The sequence below is a fragment of the Vigna umbellata genome, chromosome 4 (assembly GCF_029865625.1).
Source record: "Vigna umbellata cultivar VRB3 chromosome 4, Vumbellata_1.0, whole genome shotgun sequence".
In the NCBI taxonomy this organism is placed as follows: domain Eukaryota; kingdom Viridiplantae; phylum Streptophyta; class Magnoliopsida; order Fabales; family Fabaceae; genus Vigna; species Vigna umbellata.
The window spans coordinates 45250769-45262543 of record NC_142168.1 but is presented as its reverse complement, the minus strand read 5'-3'; the positions used below and the strand labels follow the sequence as shown (position 1 = coordinate 45262543).

The 11775-nt window shown below is 33.4% G+C and overlaps 1 protein-coding gene across 3 annotated transcripts; it reads left to right on the top strand.

Moving 5' to 3' along the window:
• Positions 1-382: 382 nt before the first annotated feature.
• Positions 383-10114, top strand: RBL (Noc2p family). 3 transcript variants are annotated; one of them, XM_088113656.1, is made up of 15 exons: positions 383-490; positions 1048-1180; positions 1410-1470; positions 2066-2171; positions 2275-2332; positions 2422-2516; positions 3396-3464; positions 5601-6128; positions 6634-6933; positions 7069-7392; positions 7533-7739; positions 8060-8149; positions 8227-8319; positions 9187-9293; positions 9772-10114. In XM_088113656.1, exons 2-14 carry the CDS (start codon positions 1072-1074, stop codon positions 9256-9258), a joined length of 2112 nt encoding a protein of 703 aa, XP_087969782.1. In that variant the 5' UTR covers positions 383-490; positions 1048-1071; the 3' UTR covers positions 9259-9293; positions 9772-10114. The 3 variants fall into 3 exon arrangements, with proteins under 3 accessions (XP_087969782.1, XP_087969783.1, XP_047181147.1); XM_088113657.1 differs by lacking the exon at positions 9772-10114 and adding an exon at positions 9462-9516; XM_047325191.2 differs by lacking the exon at positions 9772-10114 and having other exon boundaries at positions 9187-9516.
• The last annotated feature ends 1661 nt before the right edge of the window (positions 10115-11775 follow it).

The window sequence follows — 11775 nt, the reverse complement described above, 5'->3', positions numbered from 1 at the left end:
CAAATTATAAACTATATTAATAAAATTATAAAGTTAATTTATATAACAAAACGTATGAAATTATATAAAAATAGCAATAAAATTATATAAATTAATATAAAAATGTAAAATTGTATAGAATTATAAATTGATTGTATAAAGTATTATAAAATTATAAATTGATTATATAACATATCTTAAAATTATATTAATCATGTAAAAGTAAAGTTATGTCAAGTATATAATTATGTAAAATTGTAAATTATATAAATTGTTGATTAATTTAAATAATTTTCATAAATTGTAAAATGTATAAAATCTAATTTTGAATGATATAATAATTTTATTTCAGACTAAAATAATTCAGTTTTAGTTTTATTAAAATAGTAAAGTTGTAACACACAAACAAAGTATTTCGTTAAACTTTAAACCCTAAAGTATCTATTCCTGTCTCCTCCTTGTTGCTCCAGCCCTCCCAGTCCTCTGGGTGTTCCATTGCAGCCTCCACAGTGTGAGTTTTCTCATTCTCACGATTTTGCAGTTTCCATCCCTAACCAAACTTTCATGTTCAATTCCTAACCAACTGTATACTTGAGTCTCTCTGTTATTTCTCTCTTGGTAAACTTTAAAAGAGAATTAATTTCAGTTTTTTCAATACTTTTGCATCCTTTCTGAACTTCTGCTGATTCTTTTACTTGAAGTATTCTGCAACCTTCTGTTAATTTCTTGTGGGCAGCTATTTTTCGAAATTGTTTAAAACACATTTTATCTGCTACACTGGGTTAGGCTGAATCCTTTAACCTTGACCCGAGGATATTTTGGTTCTCTTTTACGGTGATTACTGAAATATTTTCCTTACCTGTATTATGAAAAGTTTTCCAATCACCTATGGACATTTAAATTCCAATTTATTGTCCAAATAGGTGTCTGATATGAAAATACTAGGCATGACTGACATAAAAGTATAAAGATTATATCTTCTGTCCTTTTTTATGGATAAAGTCTATTATGTGCTTTGAAACTGATTTAAATCTTTTACTGAAATTTTGTAAATTATTTTATGTCTAGAATCTCTGTTGATATCCCTACCTAATGGGAAAGCTGGGTAAGAAAGCCAGGAAGTTTGCGAAAAAGAATTTGCAGTCAGTTTTGAGGAACAAAAGAAAGTTAAATTCCAAGTTCAAAAGGAAAGCTTCAAAAAGTAAGAATTTTCTAGTATTACATATATGATGGTTTGATTACTCTATAGCACATCTTATCGGTGTGTACATGTGATTATTGGTTAGGATTCATATGTTTTATTATAATTTATTTAGTAGTTATATTGTTTGGAAATGCAATTTGCTTTTATGTGGGTGCACTAAATTATGGGCAAGATGTGTAATCATCAGTTTGAATTTATTATTTTCTGGAAAATTTGATTGTCACAGGAGATAGTCATGATATTGAAGAAAACTTAGAGAATGATACAATTAATCCATCAAATGAAAGGTAAATGGTTTCCTAAGTATAATTATCTGTTGATTTTATTGACACATTCACTTTGTTTCTGTTTCTGCTACACTCATTTCTATGTTTTTGTTTTCAAACAACCTTTTTCTTTTATTTGGTAAATTTTGAACTACGTGTGTAGTTCACACCAAAACATTGATTTCAAAGTAATTAAAAATTCCATGAAATTCTATAATTCTAATAGATGAAAATGATGGGTGATAATTTGATAGCAAAATTTCAAGAATTAAAAAAAAAAGAAAATGCAGAAAAAAGGTAAATGCTTGCAGCCAATTGAAATTCTTATGGCCCCAAGGAAACTGAATTTGAAAACATGCCTTTCCCTTCTCTCCTTCTGAATTACCTATATAACAAAATTGTTCTTACTCCTTTAACAAACTTTCTTATTTTTTTATTTAAGAGCAAGTCTTTTTCCCAAATGGAGAATCAACCCGTATAAGCAGATCACTTGGATTACTCATAACTAACAAAATCATAAGCCTATCATAATCCATGGGTTTTAATACAATCAAATTCTTTAGCTGGTTGTACATGGTATCATACTAATAACTGACTGTTTATTTGATGGCATCAGAAACATAGTTGAAGGATTTCAAGACACTTCTCTTGATGCTATATTCAGTGAAGATGACAGTGAAGTTCTTGGAGATGATTCTGATAGTGATGGATTTCTTTCAGAGGTTTAAATTCTAATTTATTGCTAAAACACTTGTTTTGTTTTAATTTTTCATTTGCCTTAACTATTGTATATTTCATGTACTGATTTCTTGAGTTTGTGAGCAGGACTCAAGCTTTGTACATGATGCTGGAAGCGACAGTGAGAGTGAACATTATATTGAGAGTTAGGATATTTCTAGATTTGAGTTTAAACTCAATGTAATTTTCCTTTTTACTTGTTTCGATTATTCCTTGACATAAGTTTTTTTTTAGACAGCAATGCTTCTAGTTCCTTATCAGTGCAAAACAGGGATCTTTGTGCTGAACTTCTAAAGAAAGCAAAAAAATTGAACAAATTGAGAGAGAAGGTGATTTTCCTGTGACCGATGGTTTTATGGTGGATTTTTCTATTTAAAATTTATTTTGTTGATTGGAGAGTGGTTCATTGTTCCATAATTTCATATGGATGTACACCTTTTTATTTGATTTGTACTTATTTTGAACAATTATGTCATGCTAGTGCCTTTTTTCCTTTAGTAAAAAAAATTATTGGATAGAAGGGAATACAAATAAAACTAGGATAAGAAGTCACCATGACAGAAAAAGGTTAAACATCACTGAACAAGTCTAACAATATTTCAAGGTTCTGTCAATATAATATTACATGAAGTATCTTGTGTTTGATGTTGAACTTTGAAAGATTTTCTGTTCTATCCTACTTGAGGCTTACTAAGTTTTATATGGTAGTTGAAACATTTGCTGGTCTTTTTTTCCCCTTTCATAGTAAAACATTTTATTGGAAAAAAAGAACTACTTAAGTAAACGATAAGAATACTCTAAGACAGAAAAAATGTTAACAAACAGTCTAACAATATTACAAAGTGTTGTCAATGCAACAATAACATTAAGCATTTTATGTTTAATGTTGATCATGAAACACTTGCTGTTCTGCTTGAGTCTTATCTAGTTTAGTAGGGTAGTTGATGCAAGATACACATTCTTCTTACAGTGGGCTTGTCAGCTCTGCAAGAACTAAAACATGATAGGCCAAGGAAAGAGAGGGTTTAGTTTTTACTATTTTCTAAGAACTTGGAGTTGTATGTTTGGTTGCTGAATTTCATGTAGTGGTGTATTGTTGTTCTTCATTTCTTACCATTTTTTCTTTTATAAATTAGGTATTTGCTTCTGATTTTTGCTATCCAATGTTTCTTGTTCCAATAACTGACTTATCCTTTTTAAATATCCAGGACCCGGGGTTTTCAAAATTTCTAGAAAGTTATGATATGAAGATTGAAGAAACCCAAGACGAGGAAATTGTGAGTAGATTTATGCCTTATTTAGCATTGACAAGAAACACACACACACATATCATATACATATACATGAATCTTTTGAGAGATCATCTCTCAAGCATCCTTTCTCATATTTTAGTTTTCATGTTGGTACTAGAGTGGGTTGATCCTGCTCTATTTGTCATTGTTTGACGAGAAGCTGTTGTTTGCTACTGTTCTCATCGACCACCAACTATGCCCAATAATTAATACTTTTAGAATATTTGACCAACTTTGTAAAAGCTGAAAGTTGTTTTTATTGTACCTATCTGTCACGTAGAGTCCAAGGTGCAGACTTTTAGTATATTCCCTTTTATATGTTTGATGTAAGAACACACACACACACATCATATACATAAACATGAATCTTTTGAGAGATCATCTCTCAAGCATCCTTTCTCATATTTTCATTTTCATGTTGGTAGTAGAGTGGGTTGATCCTGCTCTATTTGTCATTGTTTGACAAGAGGCTGTTGTTTGCTACTGTTCTCATTGGCCACCATCTGTTGTTGCCAACCATTGCCATTATTTCTACTGGGCATCTGTTGTTGGCCTTTGTTGTCCTTGTATCTAACTTCTTTTCTGGGTCTCAATTGCTGGTGGAAGTGCAACCCATAAAACACCTCTTGGGGACCCTTTATTTTACGTTTCTCCTTCTTCTGAATGTCTTTTGGACTTGCCATTGTGTCTACTCTGGGAAGGGTAGGCTGTAATGGTCACAAGAGGTCCTCAACTTTCTTATTTTAAGATGGACCATACTTAAGAGAATTGCTTCTCTTTGCCTGGTTATCTTGACAAGACAGGCAACGTCTCCAAATTTTAGATTGTTGAACTAAAGTGTTTTGATGAAGAATATTAGGAATATCCAGGGTTAAAATCCAATAGCTCAACACAACCATTCACACTGTTTGGTATGTACCATTAAATTTCTCAAACCGTTGAAAGTCAAAGTTCATGGATACTCGATTTAGGTGCTTTTGATCTTATTTATAGTAATACTTCCTTGTTCTCTTCCATTTCTTCTCCTAGAGTTCCTCATTCTATTAATTTAGCTAATGGGTCCAAAGTTGTTTCCTAGGAAATTAGTCAAGTCTCCTTTTCTCCCTTAAACCATAATTGTGATCCTTGTTTCTACTTGCCCTTTTAACCAAAATTCTGTGAGTCAATTAATCAAGTCATTAGATTGTTTATTAACCTTTAATGCTAATTCTTTGACTATACAAAAATGTGGTATGGGTCAATTGATTGGTGAAGGTCATGAATCTTGAGGACTATACTATCTTGGAAGCAACCCTTATGTGTTCCTGTGTTCTGCATCTTTTAAACCTTTACATGATCGATTGAATTATCCACACTTATCAAAATTGAAAAACTTCTTAAGCTTGCCAAACATGAAGCCTCAGAATAAGTAATGTCAACTAGGGAAATATGTTAGATCATCTTTTTCCACAATTCATTCTTCCATTTGGAATCCAAGTCACATCACATATTTTTGGTTTAGACATTTTTTTATAGATGAATACTCTAAATTATTAACAAAGGATTGATTTGAACTTTTGTTTATCTTTGTGTCTTAATGAAATACAAATTAGTTTGTACAAGTTATCAAGATTTTGAGGAGAGATAATGCTGAAGAATAATTCTCTGACATTTTTGCATTAGTCTACCTATCCTCAAAACACCTCACAAAAATGGTACGACAGAAAGAAAAATTGGCATTTAGTTCAAGTTATCATCATTGATTAGAATAACACATGGAAGCTAACGCCTTTTCCACTTGACAAAAGATAGTTGGATGTCAGTGGGTTTACACCATTAAAGTTAAGCCACATGGTAATTGCCTTAAAGCTAGTCTAAGGATACACATATACTTGAATATGGTGATATTTTTTCTTCTGTGGACAAAATTACCACTGTTTGACTCTTCTGTGCAATGGCTGCTTTTTTCCAGTGGCCTCTATAAATTGGATAAAAATTACCTTTCTATTAAGTAATCCTAAATAGTAGAGCTACTATTTCACTGGATATGTTGTTATTTCATTTTCTCTAACTTTGAACTTTTTATCCTATTATCACTTCTATTAATGAAAAATTGACTGTTTTCCTATTTATGTGGTTCAGGGTTCGGATGATGGAAAAAGTTTAGATCTGGTGCAGCCACTTGATAGCAATAATGCATGTTCTCACGTGGGTAAACATTTGACAAGTGCATCTGTTTATTCATTGTGTAAACTAGTCAAAGAACAGAGTAGTGTTCCTGCCCTTACTTGTCTCATAAATGCTTATAGGGCAGCATGCCACAATGATTCTGAAGCAACCAGTGTCAGTGGTTGTGTCTTTTCTGATGGCATTCAGAAGAGTGAAACTTTCTGCAAGATAATAGTGTTCATGCTACAAGAGGCTGATGCTACATTTAGGAGGTTATTGGGAATATCAAACTCTAGTTCTAGGAAGGAAGCTGTTTTGGACCTAAAGAATACAGCAAAGTGGTTGTCTCTTAGGCCGCTTATTAAGTCATACTTAAGAAGTACTGTGTTTCTCCTGAACCAGGTCACAGACTCTGAATTATTGGCCTTCTCAATTTGTCGGCTGAGAACTTCAATCATTTTTCTGTGTGCATTTCCATCTTTACTGCACAATCTTCTTAAGGTATTCTTAAATTTAGTACCCACAATTTTTGTTTGAAGAGGAATAAAATGTCTCTCTATGTCTTGACATTACTTTCTAGTAGTAGCAGTATGTTCCATCCAAAATGACTATTATATATAGTATGTGTTTAGGCTGTAGATTTACTTTTGGAGTTTTGGAGGAAAAGTGGTTGGGAGAGTTAAGGTCCTCTCGAAAGAACCTGTCTTGAATATTTCTGTAGTTACTGGTTGTCCTATCAGTACCCACAATTTTTGTTTGAAGAGGAATAAAATGTCTGTATTATACAGACCGTCTTCACATTACTTTCTAGTAGTAGCAATGTGTTCCATCCAAATTGGTTGATACCTGGATGACCATGATTTGATTCTATTGATACTATATTTGTGGTTTGCGTTTAAAGTAAGCTTTTATATATGTACCTCCTTGACCTTTTTGCCAAGATGTGTGTAATGTCAATCTCATGACATGTGAGATGTTCCTTAACTTGCACTTGAATCTATTGCAGATTTCTATTCATCTGTGGGCAACGGGTGATGGGTCTCTATCATCACACTCCTTTCTCATTATACAAGATATAGCTTCTATATCTAGCTCTGAGTGGTTCGACTTCTGCTTTGTCAAAACATACAAGGCCTTCATTAGTAACTCTCAATCCGTTGAGCGGAAGTTTGAACATATACGTTTTCTGAGGAATTCCTTTGTGGAGCTATGTTGTTTAGATATGCAAAAGTCATCAAACAAAGCAATGGCATGTATATTGCATCTGGGTAACATATTGCAGAAAGGGTGGCAAACCAAGAAGAAAGTAAGCTTCAAACAATTTTTTTTTATTAATGTTAAGATTCATGAACAATCAATTGAAGAATTAACTTTCTACGCAAGTATTATATTACCACACTGAGGAAATTTTCTGATATTTTGCCTTATATTTTGTATTCAGGAGGTGGTTAAAACAATTTGCAGTTGGCAGTACATCAATTGCATTGATATGTGGGTTACGTTAATATCAGCTAGCATACATGACTATGATCTTCAGCCATTGCTTTATATGATTGTACAGATTATAAATGGAGTTGCTCTCCTGTTTCCCGGGCCTAGATATTTACCACTGAGACTCAGATGTATCCAATGGCTTAATAATCTTTCTGGTTCTAGTGGGGTTTTCATCCCTGTTACATCATTGGTGCTGGATGTTTTAGAATACAAAATTTCCAAGGATAGTGGGAAACCTGGCAAAGTATTGCAACCTATGTCTACTGTAAAGGTCAGAGATGAATTTGACAGCCCCCTCGCCCCCAACTTAATAATTTTTTTATACTTATCTAATATCACATGGCCTCTGAATTGTTAGCACATATATGGACCATATACTTCATTGTAGTTTACAGTTTAAAATTAATGCAGCTTCCAAAGCATTGGTTAAAATCACGTGGCTTCCAAGAAGAGTGTGTATTATCGGCCATTGAACTCCTTTCAGAGCACTTTGCACAATGGAGCTATCATATATCTTTTCCCGAGCTAGCGACAGCACCACTTATGCACATAAAGAAGGTCTTTGAGAAAATTTCTACCGAGAATTTCCGACGGGTTATCAAGCGTTTCATTGACCAAGTGAGAAAAACAATCCTGTTTTCATGTCTGTCTATTTAGAATATATTACATGTCATCTTGAACTTTGGGATTTAATTGAATGTCTGTAACGCTAGTTGAATCTTTAAATCACTATCACATAGGAAACTGGCTATCATTGCGGTAAGTTCTGTTAAGAGTGTAGATAAACTTGTGTTGTATGTCATTTCTTGGCAGCCTTCCCTTGCATGATGTTTATGCATGTTTGCCCTTCCCTTTGCCCTATTTTAAAACAGAATTTCAGTATAGCCTTTTCATCCAATCTCTTTTTTGCCTTTTCTGTTTGTGTTGGCTAAATTCAGGTGGAAATGAATATTGACTTTGTGCAAAAGAAAAGAGAAGATGTGTCTTTTTCACCAAAAGATCATCAGTCCGTTGAATCATTTCTTCAGGTTATCTCCCTTAAACTGATTTGAATCAGTCTTGTCATATTTCTGTGACTAAACTAATCAAGCATCTGATTTGGCAGGTTGAAAAACGAAATGGTAACACTCCATTTACACAATACTATAAAAACGTCATGAGCAAGGCTGCTTCTAGGAATTCAATTTCAGATAGAAAGGTATGATTTACTCAATCACTTGTCTCTTCCAAGTTTCTTTTTGTATGGCCTCCCGCGAGTCCTTACTTGGGATACCTCATCCTTTATTGCTGTATGAGGGATATGTCATTCTTGCTAATAGACATGCTTGAAATTGTTGGAAAAATTAATGTAAATTTCCAAATATTAATGTAAGTGTTTTCCAAGAGGCAGTGAATGTATTTTGACTTTCGGATATCCCAACTGCAATAATGAGAGGGCAGGTGGAGAAGGGCCAGTCCACAGTCCTTGTGAAGGCCTGTGAGAATCTGGACACCCTATTTTGGGAAATGGCAAAAAATGAGGTATCTAAGGAAAGATTGTTGGATGGTGGCTAAATAGGTGTAGCTGGACTGAACTCACTATGATTCACAGTTGAATATTTCAGCTAAGGAAACTGTCAAAAACTTTTATGATACCTCATATATACAAATTATACAGACAGACAAATACACTGCTGAATATTATTTACATATTATATTTACGAGAGATAAATTTAAGTTCTACTACCTACGCACATGAATTTAATCACTATATATAAACCCTAAAAATTTAGTACATGGACTTGAGCTTTGAAACGCAGCTATTCCAAATTTCTTGCAGTTTTCGACAATGCCATATCTTTGATTACTTTCATTATCAAATTTACCATTCATTTCACCTAGGCTTACATGAGTAATGACTTCTCAACTGTTTACATTTATCAGTAATACGGCTTTGCTGATAATTTTTTTTATCATTAATACTAGAATACTAAATTTCCTACGAAGAGTATATTCATTTTGAATCTTTTAAATTTCAATCATCCAAGTGTTGTGTTTCTAACATTATCCATGATTTGTGTGGCAGGCTCCAGGCAAGGGGAAGAGGGAAATGCTACATCCAAATGGCAGCACTGCCATGGTGTCTACTTACTCTTGAAAGAATCTTTCTTTGGTGATCCGATTCTACATGAGGTAGATAGTTAGAGCTATCTAATGTAAACGTTCATTACAAATACAATTTCAGTCATTGGACCCAACGAGTTTTGTTTTTTAAATTTTGGTTCTAGATTTTGTTGTATTGAGTTGAGGGTTCAAAGAATGTAATACAAAAAATTAGCTTAAAATTTTTCATCTTTTCAGAGAGGACGTAGTTCTATGTTACTGGCAAAACCCTATTAGCAAGGGATGAGTCTTACATATGTCTCTGGTAGGGTAATTCTCTTATGTTGTGTTTGCTTGCATATGGTAATTTAAAAAAGTAATTCATTTTTTTGAAGAATTTAAATTTTTTTACACAAAAATAACTTGTTTGAATAAGTAAATAGAAAGAAATTAAAATTTAAGAAGTTTTAGAAAGTATTTCATTCTATTTTATTTTATTCACGAAGGTTGAGTAGTTTAGGCGGAAGGTTGCTTTTAATTTTTTTTTGAATTGTTGAAATCCTTGAAGGTCATAACCAACCAGCCAAGAGTTTATCTAGTCAAAGGAAGCCAAGAACAAAGCAAAGGGATTTTTCTGCATAGCTTCCGGATTGGGAAGCATATGTTCTAGATTGAGTTTGTGAAGGAAAGTGACTTCCGAGACAAATTTTTGCCCAACTGAAACCCTGTGGGCTCAGCCACTACGAGAAGCATTTTCTTTAGAGAGAAAATTGATCGGACTTTAAGGCTTCCTCTTCCTCCCAGTTATAAATAGATGTGCGTGCTTGGTCTTTGTAATTTTCTCACTTTTAAGTTTAATGAATTGTTGTAGATTTGATTCCAACCTTTTTTAAGTCTTTCTTAGATTTCGACTTCTCTCGTTCTCTAACTTCCTTTCTCAACAGAAAGAGCTGTGAGGCTTCATACATACACCTTTTATTCACTCAAACATACATACACCTTTCATTCACTCAAACACATCAAACACCTTTATATTTTACTCCATTCCACTGCACTGGTTTAATGCTAACGTAACTTTGATTTGGACCTTCTTCTTTGGTGATTCATGCTTAGAGGAACCTCCATCACAAAGTCTCTTACAAATTGAACATAATAATTAATCTTGTAAACACAAGATATAGAAACCTAAACTAATGATAAGAACACTTAAAATATTAAAGCAAATAGGACATACTTGCTATTTCTATCTTGTGCAAGACAATTGCAACAAACGCTCATTAGCATTAAAATGAACGTTAATAAAAAAACAAAAAGGAAAGTTAATCAAATTATCACAAGTTGTGCCAAAAAAAAAAAAAAGTCAAAACTACTTTTGATAAAAGCTTTGAAAAGCAAGTATGCTCTACAAAGAACACCATCCTACGACTGACATCTACGCTAATAGTAAAAAGAAAACAAATCTCAAGACAAGCTTTGTCAAAAACGGTTATATTCAAGACAAGCATCGTTACAACGACTATATCATCAAGGTATATAAATAGAAGATAAGAAGACAGAAGAAGATGATGATGAAGAGGAGAGAAAATATGAAGATATAAAGATATCTCATCATTCATTGAGCACAAAAATCTCTTTGAGCTATCAATACTAAATTCCTCCTATCAAGAAAAGGAAAAAGAGAAGAACTCAAGAAAAGAAGTTGAATACTCTCAAGCTTCATCAGAACATCCACTTGAAGAAAGAGACGAGAGTGAAAGAGTGAAATATAGAAAAAAATCTCTCAAGCTTCATTGTAATATTTTTTACTTGTGATTGTAACAAGAGAAAGAGAGAAATAGTGAAGTAAAGCATCCCTCTAGTACTTCATTGTATTAAATGCTTACTTATGTAAGTAGAGAAAAACAGAGATGAGAGAAAAACCTATGAGTGTTTAGACTGCTTTGTATTGTAACATATCCTCTTTGTGAAAGTTATGGTCTAAACGACTTGTAATCAATCTATGATTGCAATTCTGGAGAGAATTAAAACACTTACAACTTAATTTTGAATGGTTAAAGAAATCTAGGCGAGGTCGTTTAGTACCAAGAGTGGTGCAAATACTCAACTGATCTAGAGTAATTGAAGGTTATTCGTTGATCAGGGATACCAGGAATGGTGAAGAATACTACACAACCAGAAGTGGTGAAACTCAACTAGGGATACCGGGAGTAGTGCGAATACTCAAGGAAATCTCGGCATGGTAGCTGAGTACCAAGAGTGGTGAGAATACCCAAGGGAATCTCAGTAGAGTTGTTGAGTACCAGGAGTGGTGCAAATACTCAAGGAAATCTCAGCAGGATACTTGAGTACCAAGAGTGGTGCAAATACTCAATTAATCTAGGGTAACTAGAGGTTATTCGCTGATTAGGGATATCAGGAGTGGTGAATAATACTACGCAACCAGAAGTGGGAGAAACTAAACTACACGATATTTCTCAAATGCGCGTCTAGGGAAACCAAGAGCGGTGAATAATACTACGCAACCAGAAGTGGAGGAAACTAAATTAGACGATGTTTCTCAGGTGCACTAGGA